Here is a 14,339-nt window from a genome sequence, read left to right as displayed (position 1 = left end):
CTTTAAGTGATAGAGCGGTGACTACAAGCTTGCGATTTCTATTAAACAGAAAATAATTCCTAACTAAAAAAGGCATTTTAGACAAATGAGGGGTTTTTTCCACTGGTCATCTCTGTTGTTTGTATCTGTTGTACATATTGTGTATTTTCATATGCTTTTTAAGGTCAAGACTTCATGGGATGGTCCTCTACATTCAGATTGTTTAAGACTGCAATTTGGAATAGGCCTATGTATTTTGATGAATGAAAAATGCTTAATTTATTCCCTATTGTGTTTCTTTTGGAGTATTGTCATTTGAAAAAAGCTGATGATAAAGTGACCTTTTGAAATAATGTATGTTTTTAAATTTATCAGATAACAAATAGCTTATCATTGTGGATTGCCTCTTGAGTAAATGCTTTTTGCAATTATTAGTCATGGAAAGTACACACACACATGAAATATTCCTCAATATGCTGTGAGCAGAAATGAAATAATCTACTGGTAGAAAACTATTTGACACCTACTCAAAACGATCATTTTTTTTCCTTTTTGTTTAAATTAGAAGCAAGCTTGTTTTACATATCAATCCTAGTTCCCTCTCCCTCCCCTCTTCCCCTGCCCCCCTCTGACTCCCTAGGTCAATGCAATATGGAAATTATTATTTATTTACTAGAGAAAGAACTTACACAGAAGCTGGAAGATCAGAGCCTGGCAGGCTTCCAAGAGAGAGTGCTTTTGCTTTTCCCTTCTTTTGTCTTCACCTGTGCCTATACAATATTGTGGGCTCACCCCTACACCTGTCCCATCCCCTTTCTGCTACCTAGACAGGGTGAGTGAGGCCTTCCATGAGGGATCTTCAAAGTCTGTCACTTCATTTGGAGCAGGGCCTAGGCCCTCCCTCTTTGAATCTAGGCTGAGAGAGCGTCACTCTATGTGGAGTGGGCTCCCAAAGTCCATTCGTGTACTAGGGACAAATGCTGATCTACCAGAGGCCCCATAGATTGCTGAGGCCTCCTCACTGACACTCACATTCAGGGGGTCTGAATCAGTCCTATGCTGGTTTCCCAGCTATCAGTCTGGGGTTCATGAGCTCCTCCTTGTTCAGGTCAGCTGTTTCTGTGGGTTTCACCAGCCTGGTTTTGACTCCTTTGCTCATCGTTCCTCCCTCTCTGCAACTGGTTTCCAGGAGTTCAACTCATTGTTTAGCTGTGGGTGTCTGCTTCTGCTGAAAACTGCCATTCTTAATTCAACGGTGTTCTTATATTTAAGTAATTGCTTTTATGGTCACTTTAGATACCATTACACACTATCAATCAAAACTTTGAAATATATATGTACATTGTGCACACATACACACACAAAATGATGCATGCTTTGCCTATTTTATAATGCTGGTATCGATTTGATTAAGGCCACTTACCAGCAATTAGAAACACCGAAGACTGATATTCAAGCACTTTCTGTATCACAGTTGTTATTTATGCAGTATACTCTTACATTATCTTTTTGTTTGTATACCTATGTAGCACTGATGACCAAGTGCTTGATAGTTGAGAATGGCAGTTTTCCTATAGCTGTTTGTGTTTTTAGGTCAGGAATCTAGTCAGATGCTAGGAATATTTATCAAATGTTCTATTAAAAGTAATTCTATGGAATGTGGTATTGACTCTGGTCTAGGAAGCTAGCTCTAAACCTAGGCATGTCCCATCCAGTTCTGTGCTTTGACTGTGACTACCATGTTTCTGGTGTTTAGAAAGGACATACAATATTAACATTACCTACTGCCTGGCACATGCAGAAATCATTAGACATCTGCAGCCAATGGGGCATGTCTTTTAAGCACTTTTCCACTTAGAGACAGAGTCAGGTCCTGCATAGATGCTTTTAACTCACTGAGCCTAGTGCTGTTGTGGCCAGAGATTACCAGTGCAGTGGCATTTTTCCAGTGGTGCTAATAACCCTGTGGCTCTGTAGTCTTTTTTTAAATTGTGAATCTTTGTGTGTGTGTGGGGGGGCGTGTGGGCATTGGGACTGTGGATTTGGGGCCTCTGTAAGATACTGGGGCATCTGTTCTCTGCATGGTTGTTAGGGTGTAAGTAGAGTGCTAAATCTAAATATAAAAGAACAAAAATGCTGTAAGGACTCCCTAAGAATTCCCTTGCGTTGTGTTTTAATAATAAAGCATCTTTCTGATGTTTTTTATATATAGTAATAAAGTTTTCTTAAAAGTACAGTTATATAATAAATAAAAGGCTGTCAGTCTCTCTCATATTTATCACTTCACTTTTCTCTGTAGCAACTTTGAAAAGATGATATTCTTCCATTGTATACTTCAAGTTCAGAAAGGTTGCTCATATTTATGGCTGGGTTTATATTGTACTTTAGAAATCACCTAAGCTCACTGTTTATAATCAAGGCTAACATGTCCCTGCTTTTGAGAAATTAATGTCTTCTTTTGAATTCTGATCAGGTAGGCTACTGGCAGTGGTTAATAGTAGAGATAGGAGGTCCTAGGCTTTCTCTAAACTGATTGTGATGGCATGGGAGACCAGAGCTGTGGAATTTAAGCTGTTCATCCAGAATAGATAAAGGAGCCTTCATGGTGTTCAGGGTGTGGTCATACATCTGCGCTTGAGAGCCAGGTTTCAGATACAGATCCTGTGGCACAGTGCTTACTGCCATGTATACTCAGGTTAGGAGACCTGAAAGTCACTTCTGTAGATGTTGACATTTTCCCTCTAAACGATATCTAAAATAATCCTGTTCTGCACTAACCACTGTTCTCAGAGACTGCATTTGTCTTTCCTCTAACTGTAGCACCTTTACTGAAGAGGATTGTGGAAAACAACTGTAGAACATGGAGAGAGATACTGGAAATTGCACTTCTGTTTCCTGTCCTTAGAAACAGTTTAAGCAGAGGTGTTTCACTGTGTTAGTATTTTCTGAATTAATTCATTCATGATTAATTGCACTTTTCCATCCATGAGCGTAGAACTGGAATCACAGTGTTGAGCCACACGCGGTATACCTGGCTGGCCTGATACAGATGAGTCCTCTGCTCAGAATTTGAGCAAGCTTCCGTGTTAGACATTTAGTAACTGGTGCCTGACTTAAGCAAATGGTGAGGTAGGAAGTCTGGGTACCCCTGTCTCTGTTATTGGAAGGTGAAGCAGATCCGAATGGTTTCCTGTGTAAGAAGTGACTGGCCAGGTAGGGAAGTAGTTCCATCTTGAACCACGGCCTCCAGTCCTTTGGCTGGGTCTTCCCCATCATGCTTTAGAGGGCTGAAGATTTGATTTCTAGGTGGAAGTTTTATAGGCTGTTAATCTAGGCAGTAATTTTGTCTGGTTGTTTTCTTTGCCTGCCTGTTTTATGATTGTATATAATTATGTTGTTATCTATCTGTTTTTATGTTTTGACTGTCTTTGGTTATGTTTTATCCATGCCTATGTATTATAATAAAGTTTTCCTGTGAAATCTTTTTTTAAAAATTTATCCCTTGACAATTTGACACATACATACAATGTATCTTAGTATATTCTGAACTCCCCCCTCTTGTTTCTTCCAGACCCCCAATGCAAGCCCCCCCCTTCATATTCTTTTCTCACCACACTCTTCTTTGTGATAATTTGGGGAGTCTGATTAGTGCTGACTGTGTGCCTATGGCAGTCAACCTGTGGTCACAGCCCTGAAGAAAAATGTTTCCTCCACCAGCAGCAATTAGTCCCTGTCTCAGTTACTTTTCTCTTTCTGTGAAGAGACACCATGACCAAGGAAGGCAACTTATGAAAGAAAGCATTTAATGGTGGCTTATTTACTGTTTCAGAGGGTAAGTTCATGACCATCCTTGTGGGGAGCATGGCAGAAGCAGGCAGACATGGCTGAGAGTTTACTTCTCATCCATAAGTTGGAGGCAGAGAGAGAACTAACTGGGTTGGGGTTTTGAAACTTCAAACGCCCTCCTCCATGACACATCTCCAACAAAACCATACCTCTTAATCTTTTCTAAATAGTTTTACTAACTGCAGATCAAGCTTTCAAATATATGAGCCTCTGGGGACTACTGTCATTCAGACTGCTACAGGATGGAAGTCTGTGAGTCCCTCCTTGTCCTGTCTATGCGGAATTATTGACTGGTTTGATCTTGTTCAGGCCTTAGATAGCTGCCATGAGTTTGGTAGTGAGGCAGCCATGTCATGTTGTGAAGATTAGCATTTCATGCAGAGGTCTTGCAGTCTTCCTACCCCTCTTCCTGTGATATTCCTTCAAGTCTTGAGGGAACTGATGTAGGTGTACCATTTAGGTCTAAGCACTAGAGTCACTTATTAGCTCTTTGACTACTTATGAGTCTCTCCATTGACTGATGCCGCTACAAAACTGAAACTTTATTGACCAAAGTTGAAAGCAGTACCTATAAACAAAAATATTTAGAAGGCATGTTGACAAAATACCTAGTAGCAAGACATCAGTACTAGATTTCTGTCCCTCCTCCTCCTCCTCCTCCTCCTCCTCCTTTTCCTCCCCCTCAGCCCAGGTCCTGTGACCTACCTAGCTTTGGGGTTTAGTAGGTTTACAGTATCAGGCATGAATTCCTGTGGAACAGGCTCACATCTAATCAGAAAGCAGTTGGTTACTCTGATAACTGTCCTGTGGTTATTACTTCTCTGGGCACATCTTGCTTGGCAGGTTGTTATAGCAGCATGCAGATTTAACTCAGAGTATGTGTTTTGATGACCTTTCTCCCCCAGTGACCTACATAGCATCTTTCAACATGAAATCTAGTCACCGGAAAGGATGCTTCCATACCAGTTGCAGCTTAATTTTAGAGGTGCTTTTCATAAACTAATTAGAATGTACAGGTTACAATTGATTTTTTTACTTTTATTTTTAATTTACTGACTGGTGTTTTGAAGACAAGCTCTCAGTGTGTAGCCTGAGCTGGACTTGAAGTTGTAACACATCCTCTGTGTCTTTTGTGTTAGGTTGTAGGTGTGTGCTACCATGCCTATCTTGCAAAGGTTTTTAAGTATATGACTAAGAAGCAGTTTTTGAGAATAGATGCTAATTGCTTACATGGTCTAGTGGAAATGGCTCAATTTTATTACCATATGAATCTTATTCCCAGCATATTACAAACCCAGTTTAATATGTCAGAATTTATATATATATTGGAAACGGCCTTTAAAACATTATATTTTGTAGTGAAATGGTTTCTATAATTTGTATTTTAGAATATAAACATAGGTAAGAATTACCTTGCTATCTGATGTAAAATTTATTATTCTGAAATGTTTGTAGGCATTGATATATTGGATCATAATAAAATTTGAGTTCTTTTTGGGAGACTTTTAAACAAGGTCATTGATTTAGCTAGATCTGTGAATCATTATACTTGAATCAGTGACAAACAGATTTGCTATAATTTCAGTTGTTTTTGAAAAATGCCACATGCATTATACCTTGCTTGATGCATCTGTTAGATAACAGTAAGAGGTAGCAGAGGAGCCCTGAGAGATAACACAGGAGAGGCCCCTGAGAGAGAGCACAGGAGAAGGAACCCCTGTCTTCACATTGTGAGAGCAAACGGTAGTAGATTTAAGTTTTAACTGTGTGGTTTGATGACTATGATGTGGTGTAGAAATTCATTGGTGTACTGTAACAGTTATTTGTGTGTTTCTATTTTTTTTAAAAAGTATCCCTAATGTTATCATCTTCTTATCTTCCAGGAAAAATGTTATGATATACTTAGATGAAATACATTTGCATAATATGAATGTAAATTAAGCAATATTGAATCTGAAAAATTTTAAAGTTGATTTCAGAGGAGTGCTTTATTGAGTGAATGATTGCTGAGGTATAGGCTGGAACTTTCTACGTTTTGTTTTATTTGGCCATATACTTTCATCTTTCCTGATCTTGTTCTTTCTAATGTGTATGTGGTAGGAGATGAGTCGGGTATAATGGTATGCTAACATTAACTGAAGAAAAAGAATAAAACTGGCTCATTGTAAGCTAGCAGTTATAAAAATAAGCATGGGAAATTATTTTTCATAACTGTGTGGTATTCTGTTGTGTGTATGATGTAGTAGTTTCTGCAGATTCCTGTAGTTGGGCATTTAGATAGACTTCAGTAGCTTTTAGTTGCACATTTTGTTAAGGTACTCTATTGGGATAAATTCCTAGAGGTGGGATTGCTCTGTTGAAATGGAAATACGTTTGCTGTTCTGTTAGGTGGTTTGTTTCTTCATGAGATCATGCCATTTCAGGCTCCTTCCAACAGTGGAGTGGGAGTTGTGTTTGGCTGTGGCATTCTTTGTTGAGTTTGTCCAGTTAAAATAAGCTGAGCTGCAGGGCAGTATGGTGCATGCCCTTAATCTCAGCGCTCATAAGGCAGAGGTAGGTAGATATGTAAGTTCAAGACCAGCCTGGTTTACAGAGTGAGGTCCAGGACAGCCAGGGCTGCATACCAAGATCCTGTCTTGAAAAAAACAAAGAAAGATAAGCTGAGCAAAACCTTCCCATGTATCCGGTCATATTTTGTGAAGTATCTTATTTCATTTTTGATATCTCCCCACCAAACTATGTTGTTGCTATTCTTGTTTTTGAGAAGGAGTTCTTGCTGTACTATCTGGGATGCCTTGAACTCATAGGTTCATCCTCCTGCCTCAACCTTCCACATAGGTAGGACTGGAGGCATCCACTGCCATCCAGCTTTTCAAGTTTTAGAGTTATGTCTAGACATAGGATCTTAGTTATTTATGTATATATGTGAACTTTTTCAAGTTTATTATTTGCAATTTTGTCTTTGTTTATGGTTATGCAAATTCTGTTTTTTTAATGTAAAAGTTTATGAGGTTTTACTCTTGTCACCTCTGAATTTTGAGATGTACAAAGGAGAGTTTTCTTTACAATACCACCAGAGAGGAAGTGCTCCATATTTTTTCTTAATGCTGTATAATTGTATTTTTTAATTTAGATCTTTTATTTAGAGTATATTCTTTTTTTTTTTCTGAGACAGGATTTCTCTGTGGCTTTGGAGGCTGTCCTGAAACTAGCTCTTATAGACCAGGCTGGTCTCAAACTCACAGAGATCCGCCTGCCTCTGCCTCCCAAGTGCTGGGATTAAAATCGTGTGCTACCACCGCCCGGCTAGAGTATATTCTTGTGCATGGCTATGAAATAGGTCTAATTTTGTCTTTTCTATTGGCTGTTTAGTTGCCCAACACTGTTTGTGGAAACAACTACCTAATGATATGAGGCGCCACTTCCATCAAAAGCTAGGTTGTAAAAAATTGGTACCATAATAAGATAATGAATTAACTTCGCATAATATGTTAATGAACACTGAAATATTCTAATCAAGAATAAGCTTGACTCTCTGTTAGCTCAAGTCATTTACATTTTTCAGGGTGTCTCATGATTTTCTTCATAGAGTCTTTGAACATATATTTCAGAGACTCCTAAAACTTTTTCTCTCTTTTATTGTAAATGAGGTACCTCATGCAGTATAAATCTAAATGATTGTTATTAATATGAATCCTACTTTGTGCATGTTAATTTTATAACCTGTAGCTTTGCTGGGTTATTACTGAGTTAGTTTTATTGATCTGTAGTTTTCAGTTACCATGTCAGTTCATAGACTGAAGTAGGTTTTGCTTTGAGGAATATGAGGTCAGTCTTAATTTATTCGTAAGTTTTTAATTAAGAATGGCTGCTAAGTGAATGATGATCAGCTTTTCTGTTTTGGTGTCTGTGAGGTAGTCATTTTTTCCTTCTTTGACCTATTAATAGGACAAATATTAATTGGTTTTGTAATACTAAACCAGTCAAGCATTTTTGTCATAAGCCTTGGGTAGGCAGTCTGATTCTAGAGGTTAACTCTCCTTCTTTGTGGTTCAGTTTGAGAAATTTGACGTGCTTACAAAAGTGTGTTGAGATATCGTGGTTAGTGTTCAGTAAATGAGTTTTGTGGGTGTGAAATCATTCTGGGATGAATGGGCCTTTTGAGAGTGAGGGTCCTGGGCATGTGAGCATCTCAAACAGCATCCTGGCAAGATCCCTGGGCATGCCCTGGGCTATGGGCATACAAGCATCCTGAGCATCAACCTTGTGAAGGCCATGGCCATGCAAGTATCCTGAGCAGTAGTTTGATGTCTCTATCTGACACAGTCCTGGTCTGCTAGCACTTCCTCCTGGAGGACTATGCTTATCAGCAGAGTCTTCTGTGGTGGTTGAGCACAAACTTCAGGGATCTAGAAAGCTAACAATGGAGCAAATGCTGCCTTATGCTAGATGGGAAGCTTACAAGGTAGAATAGGAAATGCAGAAGGCCTATTTTTATAGATGGAGAAAGATAGGGGCAGGGCCCTCATGCTCATCCCGTAGAGCTGTGCAGTTTTCCATAACCTGTGTATGTAATACCTTGCTTTAGAATATTTTACTTAACTGGAGTATCTGTCAGTTCTGGAGCATCTGTAGAATTCAGAGACTGTCAAACTATTTACTCATTTTACACAGATGAAATAATTGAATGGTAAATCCAGCCTTCATTTTGCCATTTTGTTCTAAGGATAAATATAAAGCCATATCTACAGGTTTAGACATGTGTTTGAGAAAGTATATATATTTGGCTGTTTACCACTCTAGTTAATGTGAATCTGGGAAAGCAGGGCCTAATATGAGGTGGACTAAAGTCTCATGTATTAGTCAACTTTATCCAGAGAATCAGACAGTGTATACTCTGAGGGTTAAGAAAATCATATGATATGAGTAAGGCTTTCAATCACAAGCACAAGCCTCACATGGAAAAAGCATGTTTTCCCATAGAGGCATATGAATAACAAAGGCTGAAGTAAGCTCACTCCTAGCCTACATCTGGAGGGGCGCGAGAGAACATTCCCAGGACAACCCATGTAATGAAGGAACAGAGGTTACAAGACTTGTTCACTTGGAGTTTTCATCACAAGGTCTCAGAAATCTCCTCACATGACTCTTCTCTTCGACTGTGTTCTGACATTTAGGGAAGCTAAAAGTATGGTTTGAGCACACTTAGCAGTTCAATAATTTCTTGGATTGGTTCAGGAACAAAATTGATTCATGCTATGTGGACGGTTATTACTAATGAGTAATGAAAAGCTATGTTGAAGTGGGAACTGAATTTTTTTTCTTACATTGATTTTCTTCTTATGCTATTCCAGTGGAAGAAATTTCCTTACTTGTAATTTTACTTGCACTTGATTAATAATAGATCATTTGATTTCGATTAGCTGTGAGTATTTAAGGAATTGACCCCTTTTCTTCAGCATGTAACACCAGACAGCTACATTCCATGCCTGGCGGACCTGTGCAAAGCACTGTGGGAAGTCATGCTCAGCTATTACAGGACCATGGAGTGGCACGAGAAGCATGACAGTGAGGATGCAGCTCCAGCATCTGGTAGGAAATGGCTTTGATCTCTGTTTTGAAGTTGAGGTGTCACATGTATTGCATTTCTGCCGACTGGTGAGAAGGGACAGGTCCACCTGTAGGATTGAGGCATTTTGGTGGCAATAGATTAAATGCTCAGCAAAGATCATTCGGGTACTACAAAAGCTCAGTTTTCTTTGACGATAGATGGTCCAAAGGACTTACCAAGTGGCAGGCAATTCAGTTTCTGAGAGCACATGCTGATGGACCTAGAACTGAATTGTTTTGAAAAAAGCTTTAAAAAATATTTTTTTAAGTGTTACTGATTTTAAAACTGGTAAGACGTTGGTCTTTTCAGATTTACTGGGAAAGCAATACTAAATATTCACCATTACTCTAATTTGCAACTTGTGAAAATAAAGTTAGGTTCTGATGATTACTAATTATATTAGTATTTTCCTTTTTGAGAATACAGGAAGACAGTGTAATAAGAGATGTAAAACAGGGCTGGAGAGATGGCTCGGCAGTTAAGAATACATATTGTTCTTCCAGGGACCTGGGTTCAATTCCCAGCAACCATATGGCAGCTCCCAACTGTCTGTATCTCCAGTGCTAGGGGATTCACCACCCTCACACAGATATATATGCAGGAAAACCACAAATGCATATGAAATTTAGTTTTAAAAAGACTTTTAAAACATTTATTTTTATAAGGAAAATACACTTTTAAGTAGTTACGGTATGGAATGCTAAGTAATAAAGAAAGTCGGAATTTCTAATTTTACTAGGCATTCTTTTTAAGTTTATGTCTTAACTGATCCTCTTCGAACAATAGCTGAGATTAGATATTTCAAATAATTAGAGGTTTGTGAGATGTCTCCATCAGTAAAGCACTTGCCACTCAAGCCTGAGGACCTGAGTTTGGATCCCTGTAACTATGTAAACGCCATGTAAGTATCTGTAGTCCCTGGAGTATAGCTGGAGGTCAGTCAACTTAGCCAAGTCAGCAAATTACAGGTTCAGTGAGAGACCCTGTCTCAAAAAATAAGGTGGAAAACAACTGAAGAAGATTCCAGGTGTCTCAGTCACTGTTGTATTGCTGAGAAGAAACGGCATGACCAAGGCAACTCTTAAGAAAGACAACATTTAACTAGGGGCTTGCCTCCCGTTTCAGAAATGTAGTCTACTATGATGATGGGGAGTATAGTGGCATGTCCGCAGGTGCTGGAACAGTAGCTGAGAACTGTATCTTGTTCTGTAGGCAGAGAGAGTCTGAGCCTAGGCCTGGCATGGGACTTCAAAGCCTACCCTCAGGGACACACTTCCTCCAACAAGGCCACACACTTCCTAGTGAATGAGCATTCAAATCTATGAGCCTTTGGGGGCCATTCTTGTACATACTACCATATTCCTCCCCTGGCTCCCATAGACTTTTAATCTAACTTCAAAAGTCCCCATAGGCTAGCGTAGTCTCAAGTTTATCATAGTTTCAACATTGTCTAAAAGTTCAAAGATCAAAGTCTCTTCTGAGATTCCTGGCATTCTCTTAATTTTAAGCCCTGTAAAATAAAAAGAACAAAAGAAAAACAGATTACATACTTCCAACATACAATGACACAGAATATACATTTCCATCCTAAAAGAGAGAAAGGGGATGTAGTGAGGAAATACTGAACCAATGCAAGATTGAAAACCATCAGGGCAAAATAAACAATTTTGCATCTCCATGTCTGATGTCAAAATACTCTTCAGAGCTCCAACTCCTTTCAGCTTCGTTGATTGCAATACATTTTCTCTCTTGGACTGGTTCCACGCCTAGTCTTCAGGTGTTCTTGGCAAGTATCCCAGGAACTCTGGTACCTCCAACATCTTGGAGTCTCCAAGGCAATCCAGAATTCACCTTCACCCGACAATGGCCTCTCCAGGCCTCCATGCAGTGACATCTCTGCCACATACCTGGCCTCAGAGGCTCTCCTGGCCAAGGAGAAAGATCCCAATCCCTTTTTTGTATCCTTTCTCTAAATCCAGAACCATGTGACCAAAGCTGCCAAGTTCTGCTGCTTGCTAGGGCTGGAACATGGCTCCCTTGTTCAATTACGTCTACATCAGCTTTCTGTTGCTGATGGTTTTCTTCACTGTCTAAGCTTTCCTTTGATTCCTCCTCACAAGTTGGAAGCTTAGCTGGTTGGGGTCTTTTCCTGAGTTCACTATTCCCTTTATTCCATTTAGCATCAGATTTTTGTTTAAACTTTTATCTCCTTGAGCACTGGACTTGACTCCAACAAAACATTCTCTTGTGTTCCTTTTCTCCTCAAACTGTACATTTTGTATATTTCTTGCTCCATTTACTCTTTTTCATTATAAATCTACATAAGAACAATCACCGATAACCACATGAAATAGTCAATACTAGGCTGTCATGAAATATCTGTTAATGCCATCAATCCAAAACCCAATTTAGCCTCTAGCACATTTTTAGGGCATGGGCAAAATGCAGCCACAGTCTTTGCTAAAATTTAATAAGAATGACCTGAAAGCTACTTACCAGTATTCTTCCCTTCTAAAACTTTCTGAGTCTGGGTGTCATAATTTACATTACTCTCAGCACTATTGTCTTCCATGCTCCAACTAGTATGGCCCATGAAGTCAACTGCTTACCTAATTCAACAAGCAGCATGGTCAGGCCTGTCACAGCAATGCCCTGCTCCCTGGAACCAACTTGTGTCTTAGTCACTGTTCTGTTGCTATGAAGAGGCACCATGACCAAAGCAACTCTTATGGGAGAAAGCCTTTGATTGGGGCCTTGCTTAGCAGCTTCAGAGTTTATTCTGTTACTATCATAGGGGGGAGCATGGTGGCAAGCAGGACGGTGCTGGGGCAGTAGCTGAGAGCTGCATTCTGACCCTAGAGACCCTAGGCCTGACATGGAGTTTTGAAACCTCAAAGCCTACTCCAGTGACACCTTTCCCCAACAAGGCCACACCTCTCCCACCAAGGCCACACCACCTAATCCTCTCAAAGAGTTTCACTCCTGGTGACTAAGCATTCAAGTATATGAGCCTATGGGGCCCATTCTTATTCAGACCACTGCACCACAATAGCCTGTGGCTCCCACATACACACATGTGCACCTGCACACCCATGCACATTCGTCTACACACAGAATACTGTTAAATAATGTTATTGGCATTTGTCCAATATAGCATAAATTGTGCTGTGTCATGAAATTTAATGTAGATATTCTTTTTGCTGAACTTATTTTCGATAACTTCCAGTTTCTGGGGTGTCTGGTTTCTGTGATTGTTGAAACAGGAGATAACCAAATCTTGCTGCTTAATTAATCAGAATTTTGAAGCCATGTTAGAAGCCATGTCTAATCATACATGTAGACAGTGAAACTTAAGAGGGGAAAATTGTATCACGGAATAGGAATGCTATTGGAGAGGGAGGAGAAAGGCGAAAGCATTGAGGCAAGCCAGAGCTGCAAGCCAGTGGACTAGGAGTGCCTGCCGAGCATGGACATGGCCAGGCTTCAGTCACAGCTGGGAACCCTAGGCTCACTGAGAAAGTAAGTTCTCATCATACTTCCTCTGCTTTGTTACTTACTACGTTTTTCTAGGTACAGGCAGTGGTAAGATACTTAAGCTCCTCTTTTCTTTTCTAATACATTATTCAAAGATGAGCCAAAGAGCAGATCTCAGGCAGGGTTAGCATATGCATTTGATGTGAGAGCTCCTAAACATACGTACTTACAGACTCAATTCAGATGTTAAAACAAAAATGGAGAGAACAAGATGCGTGCGACCTTTGTGGTGAGGAATAGTGAGGAATAGTAATACTGACTTGCATATTTTGACTGTTTTCCTGAAATTCCCTGTTCTAATCTATATCCTAAGAGAATGTGGTTTTCTGACTAATTCAGCAGTCCACCAGCAATATCTAGGACTATGAATAGTTAAATGCAGACATGCAAGAATACAATGGTAAGAACCATCGATATGAAATTATTCCTAGTCCCTTTGTAAAGCTGAAGGGCCTCTAGAATTTGTTTTCTGTAGCTCCGTAGTAATACTGTTTGTAATCCTAGCACTTTAAATTCCTAAACAAACTGTAAAACATGTAGTGTAGATGCATAGCTAAACTGCTGGGTCACCACAGCTAGGTCATGCATGCAGTCACGCACTAGCAGTGCTGAAAGGTGGACCAAGCATGTGTCTGTTGACTGACAAGGATGGTCTTTCCCTAGTTAGCATTGGATGCCTTGCCAACCCGAGGGAAGATAATAGACTGTTGCTCTGCAGTACACTAAGATATAGTCTCTTTAATACGGAAGTGTGTTTGTATTTTCAGGAGAGAAACTTATTTTGAGGAACAGTATTGATCTTGCATGTTGGACTGGGTATTGTTAAATTGTTTATCTGCAATGATTAATACTATGGTTCATTATAAAAATATAACATGAATTATAAAAATGCACTAAAGCCATGCAGATTTACCTCCTGCTGTCTTCTATTCTTGTTGATATACATATTGCATGGCCATTGAATTAGTGGTTTTCTAGTGCCCTGGCATCAGCTCGTCACGTGGTCTTGAAGTAGGTGGCATGTGGTTCTGGGGCCATTCTGCCTTCATTGGACTCCTGGGCCCATTCACATGTAGTGTGTAGTCCTGTTGGCATTTCTTTAAGTTATCTAAGTATGAAAGGGATTTAATCTCAATGCCTGCTTTTACTTTTGTTTTGAATTCACATATATTGAGCATATTTTCTTTTTCATTTTATGTGTGTGGGTGCCTGTACACCACGTGCATGCCTGGTGCCTGCAGACACCAGAAGAGTGTGTGGGATTCCCCCAGGACCAAAGTTACAGAAGGTTGTGAAAGCCATATAGTTACTAGGAATCTAACCCTCTGGAAGAGTAGCCAGTGCTCTTAACCAGTGAGCCATCTCCTGC

General features: G+C 39.7%; 1 protein-coding gene across 2 annotated transcripts in view; it reads left to right on the top strand.

Moving 5' to 3' along the window:
- The window catches only part of Vps50 (VPS50 subunit of EARP/GARPII complex), an 88,454-nt gene that overhangs the window by 35,668 nt on the left and 38,447 nt on the right, over positions 1-14,339 (top strand). For both annotated transcript variants that reach the window (XM_040728538.1, XM_005082895.3), the window contains one exon: positions 9,285-9,417. In XM_040728538.1, coding sequence (XP_040584472.1) covers positions 9,285-9,417 — 133 coding nt within the window. The remainder of the gene's footprint in view (positions 1-9,284; positions 9,418-14,339) is intronic.

The sequence above is a fragment of the Mesocricetus auratus genome, unplaced genomic scaffold (assembly GCF_017639785.1).
Source record: "Mesocricetus auratus isolate SY011 unplaced genomic scaffold, BCM_Maur_2.0 Super-Scaffold_100019, whole genome shotgun sequence".
Lineage (NCBI taxonomy): Eukaryota > Metazoa > Chordata > Mammalia > Rodentia > Cricetidae > Mesocricetus > Mesocricetus auratus.
Note: the sequence above shows the minus strand (reverse complement) of the source record. Positions and strands in the feature narration are given on the sequence as shown.